This window comes from Elephas maximus, chromosome 7 (assembly GCF_024166365.1).
Source record: "Elephas maximus indicus isolate mEleMax1 chromosome 7, mEleMax1 primary haplotype, whole genome shotgun sequence".
Lineage (NCBI taxonomy): Eukaryota > Metazoa > Chordata > Mammalia > Proboscidea > Elephantidae > Elephas > Elephas maximus.
Genome location: NC_064825.1, coordinates 88,989,085 through 89,009,631, shown reverse-complemented (window position 1 = coordinate 89,009,631; position 20,547 = coordinate 88,989,085). Strand labels below are relative to the sequence as shown.

The window sequence follows — 20,547 nt, the reverse complement described above, 5'->3', positions numbered from 1 at the left end:
TGAAATGGAGATTTAAAGTCAGGTCTATTTGACTCCAGAGTCTGCTCTTTCTCCTACACGATGATTGTCCAGTCTTGACAAGAAATATCAACAAGCTATTTCCCATTAATATTATTTGTAGATTTACGTCCACGAAAGTGCAGAGATAGATTATAGATATATTGCTACTTGATTAGTCTCCAAGTTATTTCACATGCCTCCACTGAAAGAAATTGTACACGTTTTGGTTTGGCTAAGCTGAAATTGGGGTCAGTTCCTCTCAAGTGTTTTCCTTCCTTTAGAACTAAGGTTTCTTAAAACGGCATTCCTTTTACATTTCGTATTTCCACTAGAACTTCCCATGCAAATATTCCTTTCATACAAATCATGATTGCATGACTAGGTGCTTAAAACTGAATTACTGGGAGGTAGAAGAATGACTTGGCAGAGAGCATAGAGCTTTGAAGAAAAGTACTCTTGATTAATGTTTTTAATAGTTCTTATAAGAAGTAAATAATATTATTCACCTGGTATGGATTTAAATAATTTCAAGTGGAAAATAATTCTGAAGATTATTATTTGGTGGTGATCAGCAAAATAGGTAAGAGCTCATGACAAACCAAAAACCAAACTTATTGCCATCAAGTCAATTCCTACTCATAGGGACCATATATGAGAGGAGCTTGTGATATCTATCGTTTATTAAGCACAGAGCTAGGCACTAAGCCAAGTATTTCGTGAGTGTTACTGCATTTAGTTTGCAAAAATCCTATTAAGTAATTACCATTCTAATTTTACAGGTGAACTACTGAAGGCATAAAAAGCTAAGTAAATTGCTTACCATTGCAAAGCAAAAGGCAAAGTCAGGGTTTGGATATAGGGCTGACTCCAGAGCTTTAGTCTTAATCATTGATTGGAGAGCCAAGCAACTATTCTATTTTGTTTAGAATGTCTTTAAAAAAAAAAATTGCCATCAAGTCAGTTCTGACTCATAGTGACTTCATGGGACAGAGTAGAACCGCCTCATAGGGTTCCCAAGGCTGTAATCTTTACGGAAGGAGCAGGCTGGTGGGTTTGAACTGCTGACCTTTCGGTTGGCAATGAGCTCTTAAACACTGTGCCACCAGGGCTCCTTTAGAATGTCTTAGGACTCTTGAAGAACAAGTGCAACATTAGAATATTTGGAATAGGAAAATGTAGACGTGATTCACCTTTTAGGTAGAGAGCTACTGAGAAAAGGAGAAAGTAGGAATATGTGGCAACTTTTTCTTTCTTGCACTCAGTTTGGTATTCCCAGGCTCCCTACTCAAGATTCTGTACCTAGCATTTGGAAGCAAGGTTGTTAGAGAATTCCTTGTCAGCCCTTTTTTTATACCCATGTGCTGGAGTAGGATAAAGGCTTTTTGGAATCTAGAATGCTGGGGATCCTGGGAACTTTGTTGTTGTTATCATGTGCTGTCAAGTGGATTCTGACTCATAGTGACCCTATATGACATAATAGAACTGCCCCCTAGGGTTTCCTAGGCTATAATCTTTATGGGAACGGATTACTAGGTCCTTTCTCCCATGGAACAGCTGGATTTTAGGACTAAATCAAGAACCTAGCTGTTCACCTTGTGCCGTAGTACCTGATTCAATTTCAGGGCTATAGAGGTGGTAGGTAAAAAGGAAAGCTGGAAAGCAAATAGGATTTGAACATGGGAAATTTTTATGAAGCATCTTGAAATTATGGTGCATTAATGTTCTTATCTTGTATCTTTGAACTTCATATTTATTGTAAGTGTGGCTTAGAACTGTAGAGTTGGAAGGGACCTTAGAGATCGTTTAGACCAATAGGCATTTTGAGCCTATTGGTCTCTGTCACAGCTACTCAGCTCTGCTGTTGTAGTGGGAAAGCAGCCATAGATAATATATAAACAAATGGGCATGGCTGTGTTCTATTGATGCCTTATTTACAAAAACACATAGTAGGCTGAGTCTGGCCTGCCAGCTAGAGTTTGCCAATCTCTGATTTATACCAGTACCCTCATTTTGCAGGTAAAGGAACAGACCCAAAGAGGTCAGGTGACTTGTGCAAGGTCCCATAACTAGTAAGTGACAGAGAGAAAACTCTGATCTAGGTTTCTTGGCTCCTAGGAGCTTTTTCAGTGCTTCCTCACACAAGTAGATAAGGGGTGAAGGAAAGTACACGAACATTTATTAAGTTCCAGTAAAGCACTTTATGAAGCACATTTGCATATGATATCTTATTTAATTCTCAATATACTTCTCTCAGATAGGGGGTGTTAGCCTTCATTTTATAGTTGAGGAAGCAGGATTAAAAAGGTGAGATAACTTGCTAGAGAACACATAGTCGTTACATGGTAGAGCTGAGATTTGAACGCTTATGTGAGATTATAACCCAAATTCTGTTATATAAAGATGCCCCTTTAAACTTCAATTTTATTGTTTTATAAAAATGTATTTCCTCAAAGGCCAGTGTAGCAGGGGCGGGGGTTTGCAGACCATGGTTTCAGGCGACATCTAAGTCAATTGGCATAATAAAATCTATTTAGAAAACATTCTGCATCCCACTTTTGAGAGTGGCGTCTGGGGTCTTAAACACTAGCAAGCGGCCATCTAAGTTGAGTCCATTAGTCTTAACCCACCTGGACCAAAGGAGAGTGAAGAATACCAAGGACACAAGGTAATTAAGAGCCCAAGAGACAGAAAGGACCACATAAACTAGTGACTACATCAGCCTAAGACCAGAAGAACTAGATGGTGCCCAGCTACAACCAATGACTGCCCTGACAGGGAACAAAACAGAGAACCCCTGAGGGAGCAGGAGAGCAGTGGGATACAGACTCCCAATTCTCATAAAAAGACCAGACGGTGGTGATAGCCCCCAGACCTTCTGTTGGCCCAGGACGGGAATCATTCTCAAAGCCAACTCTTCAGACAGGGATTGGACTGGACAATGGGATGGAGAGAGATGTTGGTGAGGAGTGAGCTTCTTGGAACAGGTGGACACTTGAGACTACGTTGGCATCTCCTGTCTGGAGAGATGAGAGGGTAGAGGGGCTTAGAAGCTGGCAGAATGGACACGAAAAGAGAGAGTGGATGGACACGAAAAGAGAGAGTGGAGGGAGGGAGCGGGCTGTCTCATTAGGGAGAGAGTAATTGGGAGTATGTAGCCAAGGTGTATATAAGTTTTTGTGTGAGAGACTGACTTGATTTGTAAACTTTCACTTAAAGCACAATAAAAAAAATTTTTTTAATGTATTTCCTTATACTTACCTCTTTGGCATGTTTGTTGTTTTGTTATTGTTTTTATTACTTTTTTTCAGTCTAGTTATCTTTTTTAAAGAAATTAATTTGTTTCTTCATGTTATATGTTAAAGGTCCTACATGTAGCACACACCACACAAATATTTTCCTTCCTCATCCAACTTACTGGTTCAGGCAGCTATTCCATTTCATTCCTTGTGAACTTAACTTTCTTTTTTTAAATAAACTTGTAAAATTACAGGCCAAACTCTCTTATGAACATAGATGTAAAAATCCCAATTAAATACTAGCAAATCAAATCCAATAATATATTTTTTAAAAAGGTAATATATTACAGCCAAAGAAAGTTCATTCCAAGAATGAAAAGTTGATTTAACATTCAGAAAATCAGTGTAGTTCACCACATTGAGTGAAGGAGAAAAATCCTATGATAATCACAAGGCAGAAAAGGCGTTCGAAAATTTCCATTATCCATTAGGAAACAACAACAAAAACTCCTTCCAAACTAGGAACCAGAGGGACTTTCTTCAGTCTAATAAAAAGTATTTACAAAAAATCTACAGCAAACATCATGTTTAAAGGTGAATGTTGGAAACTTCCCCTCAGTGATCAGAAAGATAAGGATGCCCACTATCATCTTTCTAGTCAACGTTGTACTGAAGGATCTAGCCAGTGCAATAAAGCAAGTAAAAGAAATAAATGATATAAGAGTTGGAAAGCTAGAAATTAATGTCATTATTCTATATTCTCAAGGAAATGCAAATTAAAACCACCACTATACACCCACCAGAAAGGCTAAAATAAAACAGAATAACATTAAAGTGCTGGTAGGAATGTAAATTGGTTGAACCATTTTAGAAAATTGACAGTATCTTTTAAAATTTAATATAAGTGTACTCTGTAATTTAGGAAATACAGTCTTACATATTTACCCAATAGGATTGTTAATATGTACATCAAAAATGACTTACAGCATTATTTGTAATAGCCAAAACCGAAATTAGCCTAAATATCCATCACTATTAGAATGAATGTATACATTGTGGACTACTTATATAGGGGAGTATTACATCGCAACAAAAATGAACAAACTACTGTCAACATAAAACGTGGTCGTATCTTACAAACAACAGAAATAAATTCACACAAAAACCAAAAAAACCCAAACCCATTGCCGTCGAGTCAATCCTGACTCATGGCGACCCTATAGGACAGAGTAGAACTGCCCCATAGAGTTTACAAGGAGCGCCTGGTGGACTCAAACTGCCAACCTCTTGGTTAGCAGCCATAGCACTTAACCACTATGCCACCAAATTCACACAAAGTATGTACTTAATCATGTAATTTATATAAAGTTCGAAAACAGAAAACTATGATCTTAATAATCAGAATAATTATTACCTCTGTGGAAGAGAGAAGGGACCTGAGGAGACTTCTGGGTGCAGATGATATTCTATTTTTTGACCTGGAGGGTGTTACATGGCATGTTCACTTTGTGATAATTCAATGATTTGTACACTTGTAATTTGTGCCCATTTCTGTATGTTAGCTCACATCATCATTAACATCAAGTGGATGTCATGTGCCCGCAGATAGGTGATGAGAGGAGCACTTGACCTCTGTGGTAATCTTTCTAAAACCCATAACCCCAGTCTAATCATAATAAGAAAAACCAGTGAAGCTATTCAGGCCTGGAGTTTTCATTGTTAAGGATTCAATTTCTTAGTTGGATACAGGACTATTCGGATTTTCTGTTTATTCTTATGTCAATTTCTTGAGCTGTGTTTTTCTGGGAAATCATCTATTTCATCTCCATTTTCAAGGTTATTGCTGCAAAGTTTTTCGTAATGTCCTCTTATCTTTTTAATGTTTGTTGGATCTGTAGTGATATTCCCTTTTCCATTTCTGGTATTAGTTATTTGTGCCTTCACTCTGTTATTCTTGATCAGTCTTGTTATGTAGGGGCTGCTCAGTTTTACCCGGTCTTTTCAAAGAACTGGCTTGTGCCTTCGTCAGTCCTCTCTATTGTGTGTTTACTTATTTCATTAGCTTTTTTTAGTTCCTTCTACTCTGTGAGTTTATTTTACTGTTTTGTTTTCTTGACTTAAGAGGGCTGCTTAGAACATAGATTTTCAGCCTTTCTTGTTTTCTTCAAATGCATTTAAGGCTATAAATTTCCCTCTAAATTAAAAAAAAAAAAAATTTTTTTTTTTTTTAGGTATAGTTTATTCCCACAATTTTTAATATATTGTATTTTCATTACCATTCAGTTCAAAATATTTTCTTTTGATAGCTTCTTAGATTCATGCTTTGGGTAGAAATCTGTTGCTTAATTTCCAAACATTTTTGGAGCTTTTCTAGTAATCTTTTTATGTTAATTTATAGCTTATTTCCACTGTGATCAGAGAACATACTCTATATGAGTTCAGTCATTGGAAATGTGTTGAGATATGCTCTGTGGTCCAGCATATGATCTACTTTGGTAAATATTATCCCATCTACACTTGAAAATAATGTATATTCTCAGTTGCTGGATTTGGTACAATATATATAATTCAGTAAAGTTTGTTAATCTTATTCAAATCTTCTGTACTGTTATTGTTTTATATATTCAATATTATTTTAGATTTATCCATCTATTTACCTTTTCTGTTGCTGTTTATTCCTTCCTGAATCTTTATGCTTCCATTCCAAGATCATTTTCACTCTGCCTGAATAATTCCTTTTAGTATTTCTTCAGTGAGGGACTGCTGTTGAATTTTTTTCAGACCTTATTTCTCTTAAAAATGTATCTCATCTTCACTTTTGAAAGATATCTTCACTGAATGTAAAATTCTAGTTAGCCATTATTTTTCCCAATGCTTTGAAGATATCATTTTTCTGGCTTTTGTTTATTGAGAATTTAGCTGTCAGTCATGTTGTGCCTTTGCAGGTAAGTAGGTGTCTTTTCCCCTCCTCCGGCTGCTTTGAAGATTTCTCTTTGTCTTTAATTTTCAGTGCTTTTCCCAATGATATGTCTAGATATGATTTTCTTTGTAATTATACTCTGTGGGTTTATTGTGCTTTTTGAATATATGCTTTGATATTTTCATCAATTTTGGAAACTTCTGTGCTATTATGTCTTCAAACACTGCTTCTGTCCTGTCATGGGCTGGATTGTGTCCCTTCAAAATATGTGTGTCATTTTGGCCATGAGTCCCGGTATTGTTTGGCCATCCACCATTTTGACATCTGATGTGATTTTCTTATGTGTTGTAAATCCTATCTCTATGATGCTAACGAATTGGGGTTAGTGGCAGTTCTATTAATGAGGCAGAACTCAATCTACAGGATTGGATTGTGTCTTAAGCCAATCTCTTTTGAAATGTAAAAGAGAGAAGGGAGCAGAGAGACATGGGGACCACATACCACCAAGAAACAAGAGCCAGGAGAATAACGTGTCCTTTGGACCTGGGGTCCCTGTGCTGAGAAGCTCCTAGTCCAGGGGAAGATTGATGACAATGACTTTCCTCGGGAGCCAGCAGAAAGAGAGAGAGTCTTCCCCTGGAGCTGAGGCCCTGAATTTGGACTTCTAGCCTACTAGACTGTGAGAGAATAAACTTCTGTTTATTGAAGCCATCCACTTGTGATACTTCTGTTAAGCAGCACTAAATAACTAAGACATACCCATTCTGTGTTTCCTTTCCCTTTAGGATTCCAATACATGTATCTAAGGCTTTTGCAGTATGTTCTATATGTGTCTTAATTTTTTTTTGTATTTTTCCATCCCTTTTTATCTTCTGACCCAGCTTTCAGTTCATAATTCCTTCTTCAATTTTAAACTTCTAATTTGCTGTTAAACTCCTCCGATGTGCTTTTAATTTTACTCATTGTATTCCTCAGCTTAGAATCCCTGGGTGGCACAAACAGTTAAGCACTTGACTACTAACTGTAAAGTTAGCGATTTGAACCCACACAGAGGTGTCTTGGAGGAAAGCCTAGTGTTTTACTTCTGAAGGGTCAAAGTCTTGAAAACCCTGTGGAGCACAGTTCTAGTCTGCAACATATGGGGCCACTGTGAGTCGAAATTGACAGCAACTGGTTTTACTGGTTATTTATTCCTCAGATTTAAGATTTCCACTTGATTTATAGTTTCTGTTTCTTTGCTGAAAGCCTCCATCTTGTCATTTAATTAGTTGAATGTAAAAAAAAAAAAAAAAATTTTTTTTTTTAATCAATCATGGTTATTTTAAAATCCATGTTTGCTGAAATCCAGTATCTGGATATATCGTGGTTTTGGTTCTGTCTTTTCTGGTGCTCTTTAGTCAGATCTTACCTTTATGTAGGCCTAGTTTTTCTGGTTTATTGCTAGATTTAATTTGAGTTTCTAAATAGTGTTACTTTCTTCTGGAGATTTGCTTTTTGGCTGGCAGCTAGTCAGCAGATCACCTTTATCCAGTCAGGGTTCAATATTACTAGAATTTGGGCTTTAGTCTTGTAAGGGCCAGTCTGTTTTCAGTTCATCCTTAATTCTAGGAAATGACCTCTCAGGATCCAGCCAAAAAGCCTTGAATTTTACTGGGTCCCTTTGTCTTTTGTGGACCCTGTACGCCAAGCTTTTACCCTCCAGCTCTGTGGTACTGCTGAAAGCTCTGCTCAGCTTCTCGGCTCTTCAGCCTAACATTTGCTTTCAGCATTTGCAGTTGCCTCAAAGCTAAGGTTGTTCTGGATGCTGGGAGCAACATCTTAGTTTCCTTTTTCTGGATCCAGCCATTCTCATTGCCTTGGTAGTTCTGCAAACACTTCAAACCAATTTTTTGTTATTGTTGTTTAGCTTCTCTAGTTGTTTTCAGCAGGAGGATTAGTGGCTCTTGGGCCTGGTAGAGGAAACCCTGGTGGCGTAGCGGTTAAGACCTATGGCTGCTAACCAAAAGATCGGCAGTTCGAATCCACCATGCATTCCTTGGAAACCCTATGGGGCAATTCTACTCTGTCCTTTAGGTCGCAATGAGTCGGAATCAACTCAGTGGCAATGGGTTTAGTTTTTGGTTTTGGGCCTAGTCGGCCATTGCTGGAAGTGGGTCTCTTCTCTTGGTATTTTTAATTGCTTCCTGCTTTTTAAAGCTAGAGTATATGGCAAGCTTACAAATAATCCAGATTAACAGCCTCTTCATAGCATGAACCTATACGTATGTCGTATAGTTCACATTACGAGACTACAGTAAGACTCTTGAGCAGCATCAGTGTAGAGAACTTCTGGATGCCATTGGGTTGTTTTAATAAACAAAGAAGCACGAGTATATTAGATTTAGGAAAATAAGACCTAACGTAAAGTTTGTGTTAAAATGTGAAAAACATTATGGAACTGACTGGTGCCCATCTTTCCATATTTAGTGCCAGTGTTTTCCCTGTTGAGAGGAAACTGAGGAATTGCTTGTTCATTACTGCAAATGGCAAAGCCAATCTAAAGAGATATAATGTTTCTCTGAATTTTCATTTCCCTTCATTTCAGCATTAAATTTTGAACAGAATTCACTAGCTCTAAGATTGTTTCATTGGTTAGTAGATAGATGGTATTTCTTCTTAGACTTAATGCTTGTTTCTTCACAGTTAGTGTTTTTGTGTACTTACAGAGGGTGCTCGAGAGGAAGACTTAGATGCTGTGGAAGCGCAGATTGGCTGCAAGCTTCCTGATGATTATCGATGTTCCTATCGTATCCACAATGGGCAGAAGCTAGTGGTTCCTGGGTAAGGTGGTTCTTGCTTTTGTTATTTTAATGATGCCAGTTAATTTCTAGAATGAAAGTAAACAGATTGTAGTTGCTTTTAATAGATTGAAAGAGCATGGGAATTCCCTCTTCCTTTTTGTAACAGTTCATGAGACAGAATATATAGCTTGAGTTTAATTTTACAAAAATAAATACGTCTCATGAAAACACCATTTCTACCAACACATTCTTAAAATGAAGTCTAGTTGGAGAGAGGGGTCGTGGACATTGGATAATGTGTGTGTGAGTGTATGTTAATGAAAACTGCTGAGAAGCCTTGAAGTGTTACCGTGTGTCAGGTGAAATAAATTGTTTTAGGGCACTCGATGCAGATTCTATGTATCATACACCTCAAAAGCAATAATCTGATAGGAACTGCATACATTAAACTAAAGGGAGTAGAGTTTTGTCACAGTCGAGCACAGCCTATAATTGAGTGATCTCTTTCAACTCGTTTACCTCTAAAAGATGAAGTATTCATTGTGGACTCCTTAGGTAAAAGCAGACCCTGCAGTTAGCTGCCACATTTGCTCACAGTTTTAAAAGTTGAATACTTTGAATGTGTCTGTACCTTTTGTGCTTTTATGAAATTAAGCTATTTGAGAGACATTGCATTTGTGAAATGCTAATAAGAGTTTAGGGAGAACTTTGCATTGTTCCTATTGGTACCTGGTGTTCCTTTATGTGTGAAGAATCCTGTGAGGATCTCTTATCACTTGAGATCAGAGCTGAGTGAGTGCAGAGAATCCCAGAGGTCATCATATTGCGATCACAAGGTAGTATTCAGAAATCAAATATTGGGCATCATCAGAAATCGAAGTCAGTTAGGACTAGATAAACCTAACTTGTTGACTTTTTCTTTCCCTAGTCTATTTTCCTATCTAACTCAAGCTTGATAAAGTTGAAAAAGTGTCATATTTCAAGAATAAATAGGAGAAAGCTTTGTTAAAAGAGTTGCTCAAAACTGACCTAGAAAGCAGGTCATGAATTTCAACACAGGGATTTTTATGTATATATAGCCCAAGCAGTGAGACTTAGGATAGGAATCTTGTCAAGGGCCAGGTAGACCTTGAGACCTATATTGCTAGTATGTATATGCAGTGAGATTAATTTAAACCCCAGGCAGGCATTCATAATTTATGAAAATTTGGACAAGGTTTAGACTGAGTTATACTACCTGGTATGGATTTGGTAAGCTAAAGGTCATGTCAAAATAAAGGTTTCAGAGAGCATTTATCCTTTTGAATATTGAACGAACCATACTTTACCTATATTGCAAGGCATATCATGGCAAGCTGGATTCTTTTATATATTTGAAAGCAACAAAACTGTATTTCTTTTTAAAAAGCTGAAATTTAGACTTTTAATTTAAATCAATATCTTATTTCCACTCAGAAGAGTTTGGATTTAATACCTAGAAATTGTAGTATTTGTGCTATTCCTGTTTTAGAATTGGCATATTGATCAGTACTTACAAAGTTGCCAGTATGAAATTATTGTTTATCAAGACAATAAAATTGTTATTCTTCAAAGGCACAGCTATATGTTTGGCACTATAATTTATTAAATGTTTGAGTCTGTATTCTCTTCAGGTTGCTGGGAAGCATGGCACTGTCTAATCACTATCGCTCTGAGGATTTGTTAGATGTCGATACAGCTGCCGGAGGATTCCAGCAGAGACAGGGACTGAAATATTGTCTCCCTTTAACTTTTTGCATACATACTGGTTTGAGCCAATACATAGCAGTGGAAGCTGCGGAAGGCCGAAACAAAAATGAAGTTTTCTACCAATGTCCAGTAAGTAGGAAGTGTGTTCAGAGGTGGCTTTAAGATATGTTCTGATGATTGTGTGGTATGTGTGTATTAGATACTTTCAGCGTGTAGAATAAGTATAAAGCATTACGCAGTTTATCACAGACCTGTCTAACTAGAGGGCTCATATTCTGACATGGCATAAAATGCCAAAAGAAAATTTTACCAATGGACAAGCAATGCAAACTATAGTATGTACAGAGGAAAAGCTGTGATTTGTGTTAAAAAATTTTAAGTTTAAGGAAAACTAATGAGCCTTTTGTTGAAGTAATTATATTTTATTTTTAAAAATTTTTAAAGTTAGATTTTGAACATCGCTTGATTCAAGCTCTGAGTACAGTAAATGCTTTTTAAACTCTTTCTCCAGTAAGTGTTTGAGTTGTCTAAAAATGTAGTTCCTTTATAGGAGATGTTACGATTTTAGTGTAACATCAGAAAATATCACAGTATTTGGTTTCATTCTTTTTTCTTCAGCTGTTCTCAGTAATTCCTCAGTTACAGAGCCGCTGCCTACATTTTTGCCTAGATGTGAACTTTTGACTCAAAAGAGGATTATAGGGTAGAAAATCGTTTTTATAGTTATCTGATATATGTGTCTCCATATAACAGTTTAAATATTTAAAGAGCCTACTTAGCTTTTTTTTTTCCTAAGCGTTTTAATGTCTTTTATCTCACTTTTGACTTCACACGTCTTTACGGTTAGCGGGGTGGTGGCTGATCTCTTCATTTACTGAGAAAACTGACTAACTTGGAATTTTTCAGGTCCCTTGACTCTGAATCCAAAGCCTTTTCTTCTGGGATAATAGACATGTGTCTTCTTACCTTACCTTCCTAATTGTTTTCGCAAAGGATAAATTCTTAGTTCATTGTAACAGTTAATAATTCTATTTTAGCATTTTAACTATTATTCTAAGGGCTTTGTAGTGAGAGCCCAAATAAAGAAATCATAAGAGCAGGAGCTGAAAAGTGTGAGTAGTGTCTGGGGATTAGTTGGAGCATTTAAGTTATGTTTATTTTTATCTTTTTTGCCCAGTCTCGAAGGATACAGATAAGGAACATTGAGAAATTAAGTAAAATGTACTTTTATCGGTTATAACATTCTTTTTCTCGCCTAGGACCAAATGGCTCGGAATCCAGCTGCTATTGACATGTTCATCATAGGTAAGAGAAGGGAAAGTCTTTTCCTGTTTTTCCTCCTTGTCAGAAAAATTAAATTGGTAAAAAACATTTCCAGTTACTTGAGCAGCTGGCATTTTTATTCTTGTACTTCTTAAGGCTTGTCATTGATTGGTTTAAAGTCAGGAAAGGTGTGCATCACGGTTGTATCCTCTCACCATACCTATTGAATCTGTATTTTGAGCAAATAATCCAAGAAGCTGGACTATATGAAGAACAGGGCATCAGGATTGGAGGAAGACTCATTAACAACCTGCGTTACGCAGATGACACAACCTTACTTGCTGAAAGTGAAGAGGACTTGAAGCATTACTGATGAAGATCAAAGACCACAGCCTTCAGTATGGATTGCACCTCAAAATAAAGAAAACAAAAATCCTCAATACTGGACCAATGAGCAGCATCATGATAAACGGAGAAAAGATTGAAGTTGTCAAGGATTTTGTTTTACTTGGATCCACAATCAACAGCCGTGGAACCAGCAGTCAAGAAATCAAAAGACACATTGCATTCGGTAAATCTCCTGCAAAGGACCTCTTTAAAGTGTTTAAGAGCAAAGTTGTCACCTTGAAGACTAAGGTGTGCTTGACCCAAGCCATGGTGTTTTCATTCGCATCGTATGCATGTGAAAGCTGGACAATGAATAAGGAAGATCGAAGAAGAACTGACCCCTTTGAATTGTGGTGTTGGTGAAGAATATTGAATATACCATGGACTACCAAAAGAAGGAACAAATCTGTCTTGGAAGAAGTACAACCAGAATGCTCCTTACAAGCAAGGATGGTGAGACTGTGTCTTACATACTTTGGACATGTTGTCAGGAGGGGTCAGTCCCTGGAGAAGGACATCATGCTTGGCAGAGTACGGGGTCAGTGGAAAAGAGGAAGACCCTCAACGAGGTGGATTGACACAGTGGCTGCAACAATGAGCTCAAACATAACAATGATTGTAAGGATGGGTCAGGACCGGGCAGTGTTTCGTTCTGCTGTGCATTGGGTCGCTATGAGTCAGAACCGACTTGAAAGCACCTAACAACAACAACAGGCTGTCGTTAGACTAGCACTTACATTTTGTTTGAATTTGGTTTCTATTTGGGAAAAAAGCCATGCCCTGTACAATCCTGTGCTCTAAGGACTCTGATGGGGAACAGTAAGATGTATAGAATCGCCATGAATGGGTGTATGTTCCCTTAACCTCCACATGCATTTTCTATCAGATTAATGTATAATCTGGAGATGGAGATTGTAAAACAACTTTATACCTTCTCACCTCACCCTAGCAACTCATGAAAAGCTTTTAAGCCTAGGCCTAAGTTTCCTGCCCACCCTGATGTATGTGATGGCTGCCTCCTCAATTTCCATCAAATCCATTCTGACTTATGGTAGCCTCTTATTGTGTCAGAGTAGAACTGTGCTTCATAGTGTTTTCAGTGGCTGATTTCTCGAAAGTAGATCACCAAGCCTTTCTTCCAAGGCACCTCTGGGTAGATTCAAACCTCCAACCTTTTGTTTAGCAGCTGAATCCCAAGGGAATAATGTAGTAGAATTGAGGATAGAAATTGACCTGATAAAGGATTAGTGGAATTATATCTATAAATGTTTTCAGAAATTATAAATTGTTTCCTGTATTTTACAAACATGATTTTTCTTCTTTTTTCCTTTCTGGCTTATAGGTGCTACTTTTACTGACTGGTTTACTTCTTATGTCAACAATGTTGTATCAGGTGGCTTCCCTATCATCAGAGACCAGATTTTCAGGTATTTCACTGGGGGCTTTTTAGATTGGGATGACTATAAATCAGAAAAAAGTCCCAGATCATAAAATGACGTTTCCCCAGAAGAGTAATAGTAACAGAACCTAGCTCTCATTATCTTAAATCTCACTATCATATCTTTTCTTTAAAGCCAAAATGCTCAAACACTTGAACACCAATGTTTTTCTTAATCTTGAAGAATCAAGAGAAGAAAAAAAAAAACAGATTTTGATTTAGAAGCTATGGCTTTATAGTAGCTACATAGCTTATGGGGGTAGGGGAGGGAACTGTGTGCCAATTAGTAGCTTTACTATGAATAACAAGTTAACACAGTTAATAGTTAGTAACTATTAATAGTTAGTTAATAACTTAATTCCTGGTAAAAATTATTTATTATCGCCAGGTAGAACATTGAGGTATTGTAGACAGTCAAAGCCAAAAGCAACTGCCGTCGAGTCGATTCTGACTTATAGCGACCCTATAGGAGAGGTAAAACCGATTCACGGCAGCTGAATTTGCAGAAACAATAGATTATTATACATTCTAGTTCTCTGGGAGCAATATACTGGCACTTTTTTTTTTTTGGTCAGATGTCACAAAAGTTTCCCTAGCTCTGAAAACTGACTATTTTAGTTTCCAAACTAATTACTGATCCACTATTTGAACCATTGATCATATTGAACCTCAGACTGCTGTCATGACTGGTCCACAGTCGCCAAAGTTTTCTAGTTAGCATTTCTAGTTTTCTTTTAAGTTCAACAGGACTATACCTTTAAAGTCCAGAACAAAATTTAATGTGATTTAAATTTTTGATCTTAAAGTATAGCCTATTTTGCATTGTATATTTAAATCTTTTATAGAATTGAAATTAGATGATTAAAAATTTTTAAATGTTTTTAATTACCTAGATACGTTCATGATCCAGAGTGTGTAGCAACAACTGGGGATATTACCGTTTCAGTTTCTACATCGTTTCTGCCAGAACTTAGCTCTGTACATCCTCCCCACTATTTCTTCACATACCGAATCAGGTGAGAATTTTCCGTGGGGTCATCTTCTAGTTAATAGTGGGATATTGCCTATGGGTGTGTTAATTTTGCCCCATTTGACGTGATATGTGAAACACATTTTGAAAGGCAGCTTCTTGCTGAAGTTTGGAGGAAGGTGAATAACAGAATTTTTTACAATATAGTATTTGTAAATGCCTTGAGTTTACATTAACCTCCAACTTAAGTTATTTATTGCAGATATCCTGTGTATAAAGCATTGTGCCAGGTGCAATATGCCTGCACAGTTAAAGCTGTATATTAGAGTTATAATGTGTTCTAGAAGCTATCAAGTTCTCAAGATAAAACCAGGCATTTTAAACTTTATCTGACTTATATTCAACTAAAAATCTAATAAATATTAAATGCTTCCTGTATGTTAAACATGGTTTTTTAAGCATTGGATTTGGTTAAAAAACAAGTATTTTAAATTCTGTTTAATTAGAAATTCTCTGTGCTATGACACAAAGACAACTCATTGTCCTAAAGGATTAAAGATACTTTTTCTTAAGATATATTTTTATATATTTTATAATATGTTATATATGTTTATATTATAAAATATACATGCATTCACTTATACAGTATTTTAGTATTATACACTTACTAAGAAGCATCCTAAGATTTTGATGTTGTATACTTATCATGAAGCAGCCTAGAAATATCTCTGATATGTCCAGTTCCACATGTACAGATGTTCGTTGTTTTAATTGCATAATTTAGGTTCTGCCTAGAACTGAAATAGGAGTTCTGGTTGTGCAATGGTTAAGCACTCAGCTGCTAACAAAAAATTCAGCAGTTCTAACCCACTAGCCTCTCCACAGGAGAATGATGTAGCAGTCTGCTTCTGTAAAGATTACAGCCTTGGAAACCCTAGGAGGCAGCTCTACTCTGTCCTATAGGGTCAGTAAGAGTTGGAATTGACTCAAAGGTGATTTATTCTTTTTTGGGGGGGCTGGGACTGAGATATGCTTAGAAGAAAAACACTTAAATATGCTTACCCACTGCCGTCGAGTCAATTCCAACTCATAGCGACCCTATATGAGAGATGACAGATTCCTATAGAAAGGGGGGATATAACAATACAGTGAAACAGAGTCAAGGTGTAACCCGGTAACTGAATGGTGGCATTTTATTATGAGCTTTCTAGCAGCTGATGGAAAAAAGGGAAATGGGTTGTATAACCTTGTAATGAAGGAATGACTGTCAGTCCTTTTTTTTTTTTTTAATTAGTAATATATTTTATTTAACCAAAATATTATCATTTCTTAGTTTGGATGCTAAATTTTCATTTAAAATATTCATTTTGTATTCAGATTTCATAAAAGTTACAGTTGAAAAAGTAGATTCATGTTCCCAGCTTATTCCAAGCATACTTAAACGTTTTCCACTGAGTCGAATATTGTATTTAAATTGATTAAAATTTTTAAAACTTCACTTCCTGTCTCACTTGTCACATTTCAAGTGCCCAAGAGCCTCATGAGGTTAATGGCTACTGTATTGGACTTTGTGGCTTTTAAACAGCCACAGGATATTTACAGGTGTTTACTATTAACGGGATTGCTTTAAGAGTGGACTATCTTTAAACTCAAAGCTGTATAACCTTTTGTGGCTTAGGCTGTCCACTAACCTCATCAGCATTTTTTTTTTTTAATTTTTATTGTGCTTTAAGTGAAAGTTTACAAATAAGTCAGTCTCTCATACAAAAATTTATATGCACCTTGCTATATACTCCTAATTGCTCTCCCCCTAATGAGACAGCCCGCTCCTTTCCTCCCCTCTCTCTCTTTTCGTGTATATTCTACCACCTTCTGACCCCCTCTGCCCTCTCATCTCCCCTCCAGATAGGAGACCTGATCAACATTTTTATTAAAAATTTAAATTATGTGTAATTAAATTTTCTCACAAAATGCCACGTTTTCTAGTAAACCTTATACCAGATTCAGATTGCATGCATAAATGTTTCCTGTTGAACTACGAAGAGGCTTATAATGATATGAATTCTAAAGTGACTCATTAGCCATGCTTCCTTCTCTAGTGCAAACATCCATTAAAATACTTAACTTTCTCCAGCTGAATTAGTGTTAGATCAACGCCCTAAAACTAGTATCAAAAAAGAGGTCCCGCTGTAATTTTACAACGCAGTGATTAAATATTGCTTGAGTGTTACATGGAACAATCCTGAAGATCAGAAAACAAAGATATTTTTATGCCTGTGCTTTAGCACTCTGATTTACTTCGTGATCTCTCTACAATTTCAGTGTTTAAAAGAATAAATGTTAAACTATTTAAGTGCTAGGCTGAACGACAACAGCTATGGAATTTCCTATTTAATTTAAATCTGTGAAACCCATTGATCAAAATAGATGCTAAAATCAATACCAAAAGTGAGTAGTTAACCCTGTTCTCAAGTTGGTCCAAAAATATAATGCAGTTCAAATGTTGGAGCCAGTTAAGCTCGTATAAAGGAGAGTTTCTGCCATGGAATGTGCAGTATTACCTACCGGACATTTTGGCCATCAGCCCTTTGGCTTGGTCACGCAGCTCCGTTCCTGCAATAACTGAGGGGCAGACTTCACTGCGCCCATCTACCAAGTGCAGAGTTCGGGTTAGGACACGCATTCTAGCCAGAGGGTAGTCCCGGGAAACACCTGCACCTCTATACCTGTAGATGGCTCGGGTCAGTGATTTTGCAGACTGCTGGCAGGGCAGCCACTTTGATCCTTGCTATCTCCTTCTTAGGGCAAGCACTGCCCAGAGTGTTGCTGCCGTGTGCAGCTTTCAGGGTCAACAGGCAGATCCAGCCAATGGCAGTGCGGCTTTCAGCAATCCAGTGTGCCACGACCTCATGTGCATACAGTTTCTTAAAGGCCGCCATTTGTGTTGCGCGTTCACACATGATCTGTAAAATGTGCTCAGCCAAACCTACTGTTCTTAGTGGTGGATTCTGCCAGGTCCAAGGCGGCCTTGGGCAACTTCAAATCCCCTTCCTTTACCCAGTGTTAGATTGGTGACGGTAACTCACACTCAATTAAAATGGCTCTCAGGATGTCCTTCTTGCAAACTATCCACATAGCCAAAAACCAACGAAGGCCTTATTATTTCTACTCCAGATGTATTGATAAGAACAAGAATCGTGCCGTGTTTGTGTCTGGTTTCAGGAAAATTTTCAGTTCTCCCTATAGCAATTGCAGTTTTATACATTGGACTTCCAGCTCCAGTGCTCTACCATTTCTTGCCATTAATTACGTAGCTATTGCCATCCCGTTGGATGCTACGTTCATTATTGGTGGCATCACTTGAAGCTACACCAGGCTCTGTCATACAGAAGCAGGAGGTACTGCTTTTAAAGAAGCTCAAGCCACTGCTTCTTCTGTTCCTTACTTCTATATAAGCGCAGCATCTCCATGTTCCCTGTGTCTGGTGCTTGGCAGTTAAAGACATCTGGAGCTCAAAAGCATTTTCCTGTTTCTTCAGCAATCAAGGCATAGTTCACGTGGCTGAGACCGCTTACAGCTGGCAAAAACAGGTTCCAGAGGCTCTCTGCATTGGCCATTGCCTTGAGTTTATTAATCACTAAAGGTCTTCTCCACTTATCCTCAGAATTTCCATTTTGAGCATGGAACTCGATTACCTTCTTTTCAGCTGGAAGGATGTGTTGTTTCATGAAACGCTTCACTCTAGTGAGAACTTCCTGGCCTGCCCTAGTCTGTGCAAACAAATGTCTAGTAGTATCAGTCTGTGGTAGCGCAGTACTAAAAGCTCTTTTGAGAGTTGTGATCCATTTCCTGCCAGAGGCTTTACCATATTGGCAAACAAAAAGCTATTCTCAGATGAATTATTTCCCAGAAGATATCTACTGTAGACTCTCTGTGCTATTCAGCCATTTTAAAATATGAAAGAGCCAGAAAGAAGTTCCAGTTAGGAAGAACAGAATTAATTCCCTTGTGGTGGCGACATATTGAAATCAGTTCTTCCATTGATGGCATCTCTATGTTTTCTTGAAAATAAGAACTATGATTTATCATTGGAACTGTCCTTGGCCAAAAGTAGAATAGGGAAAGATGAGCTAAGCCTCACAAAGGATGACCAATGGTTGAAAGCTCCCAATTCAGCACCGCTATGACTTGAGACTCTTTAGGGTGGAAAACTATGTTATGCGGTTTGAAATCTCCATGAATCAAGCTTTCTTCATTGTCATTATCTGGCATGGTTTTCATTAGCCATTCAGATAGCTGGCTCATGGCAGGGATGTCCTGATGAGCTGCGGCTTGATATTGCTTTGTCTAGGTTGATACGTGTGTTTTGCAGTACCCAGCTCCTCTACCATATCCCTCCAGCTGCAATGACTGTACATTAAAGCAACGTAATCAAGCCAAGGTTTCAATCATGGCCATGTATATGGCCAAACGCTCTGCGGAGCTAACTCCAGGAATTGTGAAATCGCAAAAGATTCTCCCCTGCACATGTTCTATCACATAAAATTCTGTTCCAGTAATAGAAGCATTGCTGCAGTACAGTAAAGGCTTGGGAACAGGGAATCCAGTTGAATACAAGGCTTTCTGGACTTCAGATTCTCTATAAATCTTATGTGCTTTAGGAAGAAGTGAACCCGGTGGTTATTTCCTGGGTACATATGCTTGAGTGCCTTTCTGGAGAAAAAAGATTGGATTGGACTGTCCTAATCTGTATTGGAAACTCTGGTGGCATAGTGATTAAGTGGTACAGCTGCTAACCAAAAGGTGACAGTTCGAATCTACCAGGTGCTCCTTGGAAATTCTATGGGACAATTCTACTCTGTCCTGTAGGGTCACTATGAGTCAGAATCTACTTGACGGCAGTGGGTTTGGTTTTTTTTTTTTTTTAAATCTGTATTGGGCAACTGACAACATGGTCTCCGGCTTGGCCGAAAAGCCTGGCAAGTGCTGGCTTAGGTAGTCCTCCAGGGACTCCAGTCAAGCTTATGCTGGGACAGCACTTCAGCCATCTCAGGCTCTCGGGAGGCACAGGCCTCTGTGATCGCCACTGCCGAAGGCCGCATAGACGTGAAATCCACTGGTTTAGAATGCCCAGAACCTTCTGGCCAGGGGAGCGCCACTCTACGGCCATGGGCCTATCAGTTCTCTTGAAGCTTTTCATGGCACTATATTCTAGAAGGAGTTTGTCAAATGATCTGTGTTTGAACAGGAAAAGATTATTGTCACCATTGTGTTTGTAAGTTTTTATATTGCTGTCTCTATTGTTGATCCTCAGTGAAAGTTGAGTGCACAAAATGTGCTGATTAGGCCAGTATCTTTGAGAACTTACAGGGATAGATGGTTAACATAGGCTTTGGGTTTAGATTCTTAATTTCCTTTGGAAATTCCTCCCATAGTTGTAGCCTGAGTACTGTAACTTTAAAAGAAAACAAAACAAAGAGGCCAGATTTGTGTTTTCACCACCTACCTCTCTTCTCCAGGATTGAAATGTCAAAGGATGCACTTCCTGAGAAGGCTTGTCAATTGGACAGTCGCTACTGGAGAATAACAAATGCTAAAGGTGATGTAGAAGAAGTTCAAGGACCTGGAGTTGTCGGTATGTAACCCAAGATTTATTTAGGCTTCTACATCAACTGCTTCTAAAAATACTAGAGAGTACATATGTGACACTCAGCTTGGAGAACACATGATGCAGTTAATAGATAAGACTGCATCTTTTTAGTAGCTAGATTCTACAGTGTGATAGATAGTGGATTCTGGGCATCTCCTAACCACAATAAATATTA

General features: G+C 37.8%; 1 protein-coding gene and 1 pseudogene across 1 annotated transcript in view; one reads left to right on the top strand and one right to left on the bottom strand.

Moving 5' to 3' along the window:
• Positions 1–20,547, top strand: part of FBXO3 (F-box protein 3) — a 39,722-nt gene that overhangs the window by 11,933 nt on the left and 7,242 nt on the right. The window contains exons 4-9 of the mRNA XM_049890873.1: positions 8,862–8,976; positions 10,589–10,793; positions 11,924–11,969; positions 13,657–13,741; positions 14,646–14,768; positions 20,242–20,357. Of these exons, the coding sequence (XP_049746830.1) occupies positions 8,862–8,976; positions 10,589–10,793; positions 11,924–11,969; positions 13,657–13,741; positions 14,646–14,768; positions 20,242–20,357 (690 nt within the window). The remainder of the gene's footprint in view (positions 1–8,861; positions 8,977–10,588; positions 10,794–11,923; positions 11,970–13,656; positions 13,742–14,645; positions 14,769–20,241; positions 20,358–20,547) is intronic.
• Positions 17,280–19,824, bottom strand: LOC126078857 (acyl-CoA dehydrogenase family member 11-like; annotated as a pseudogene).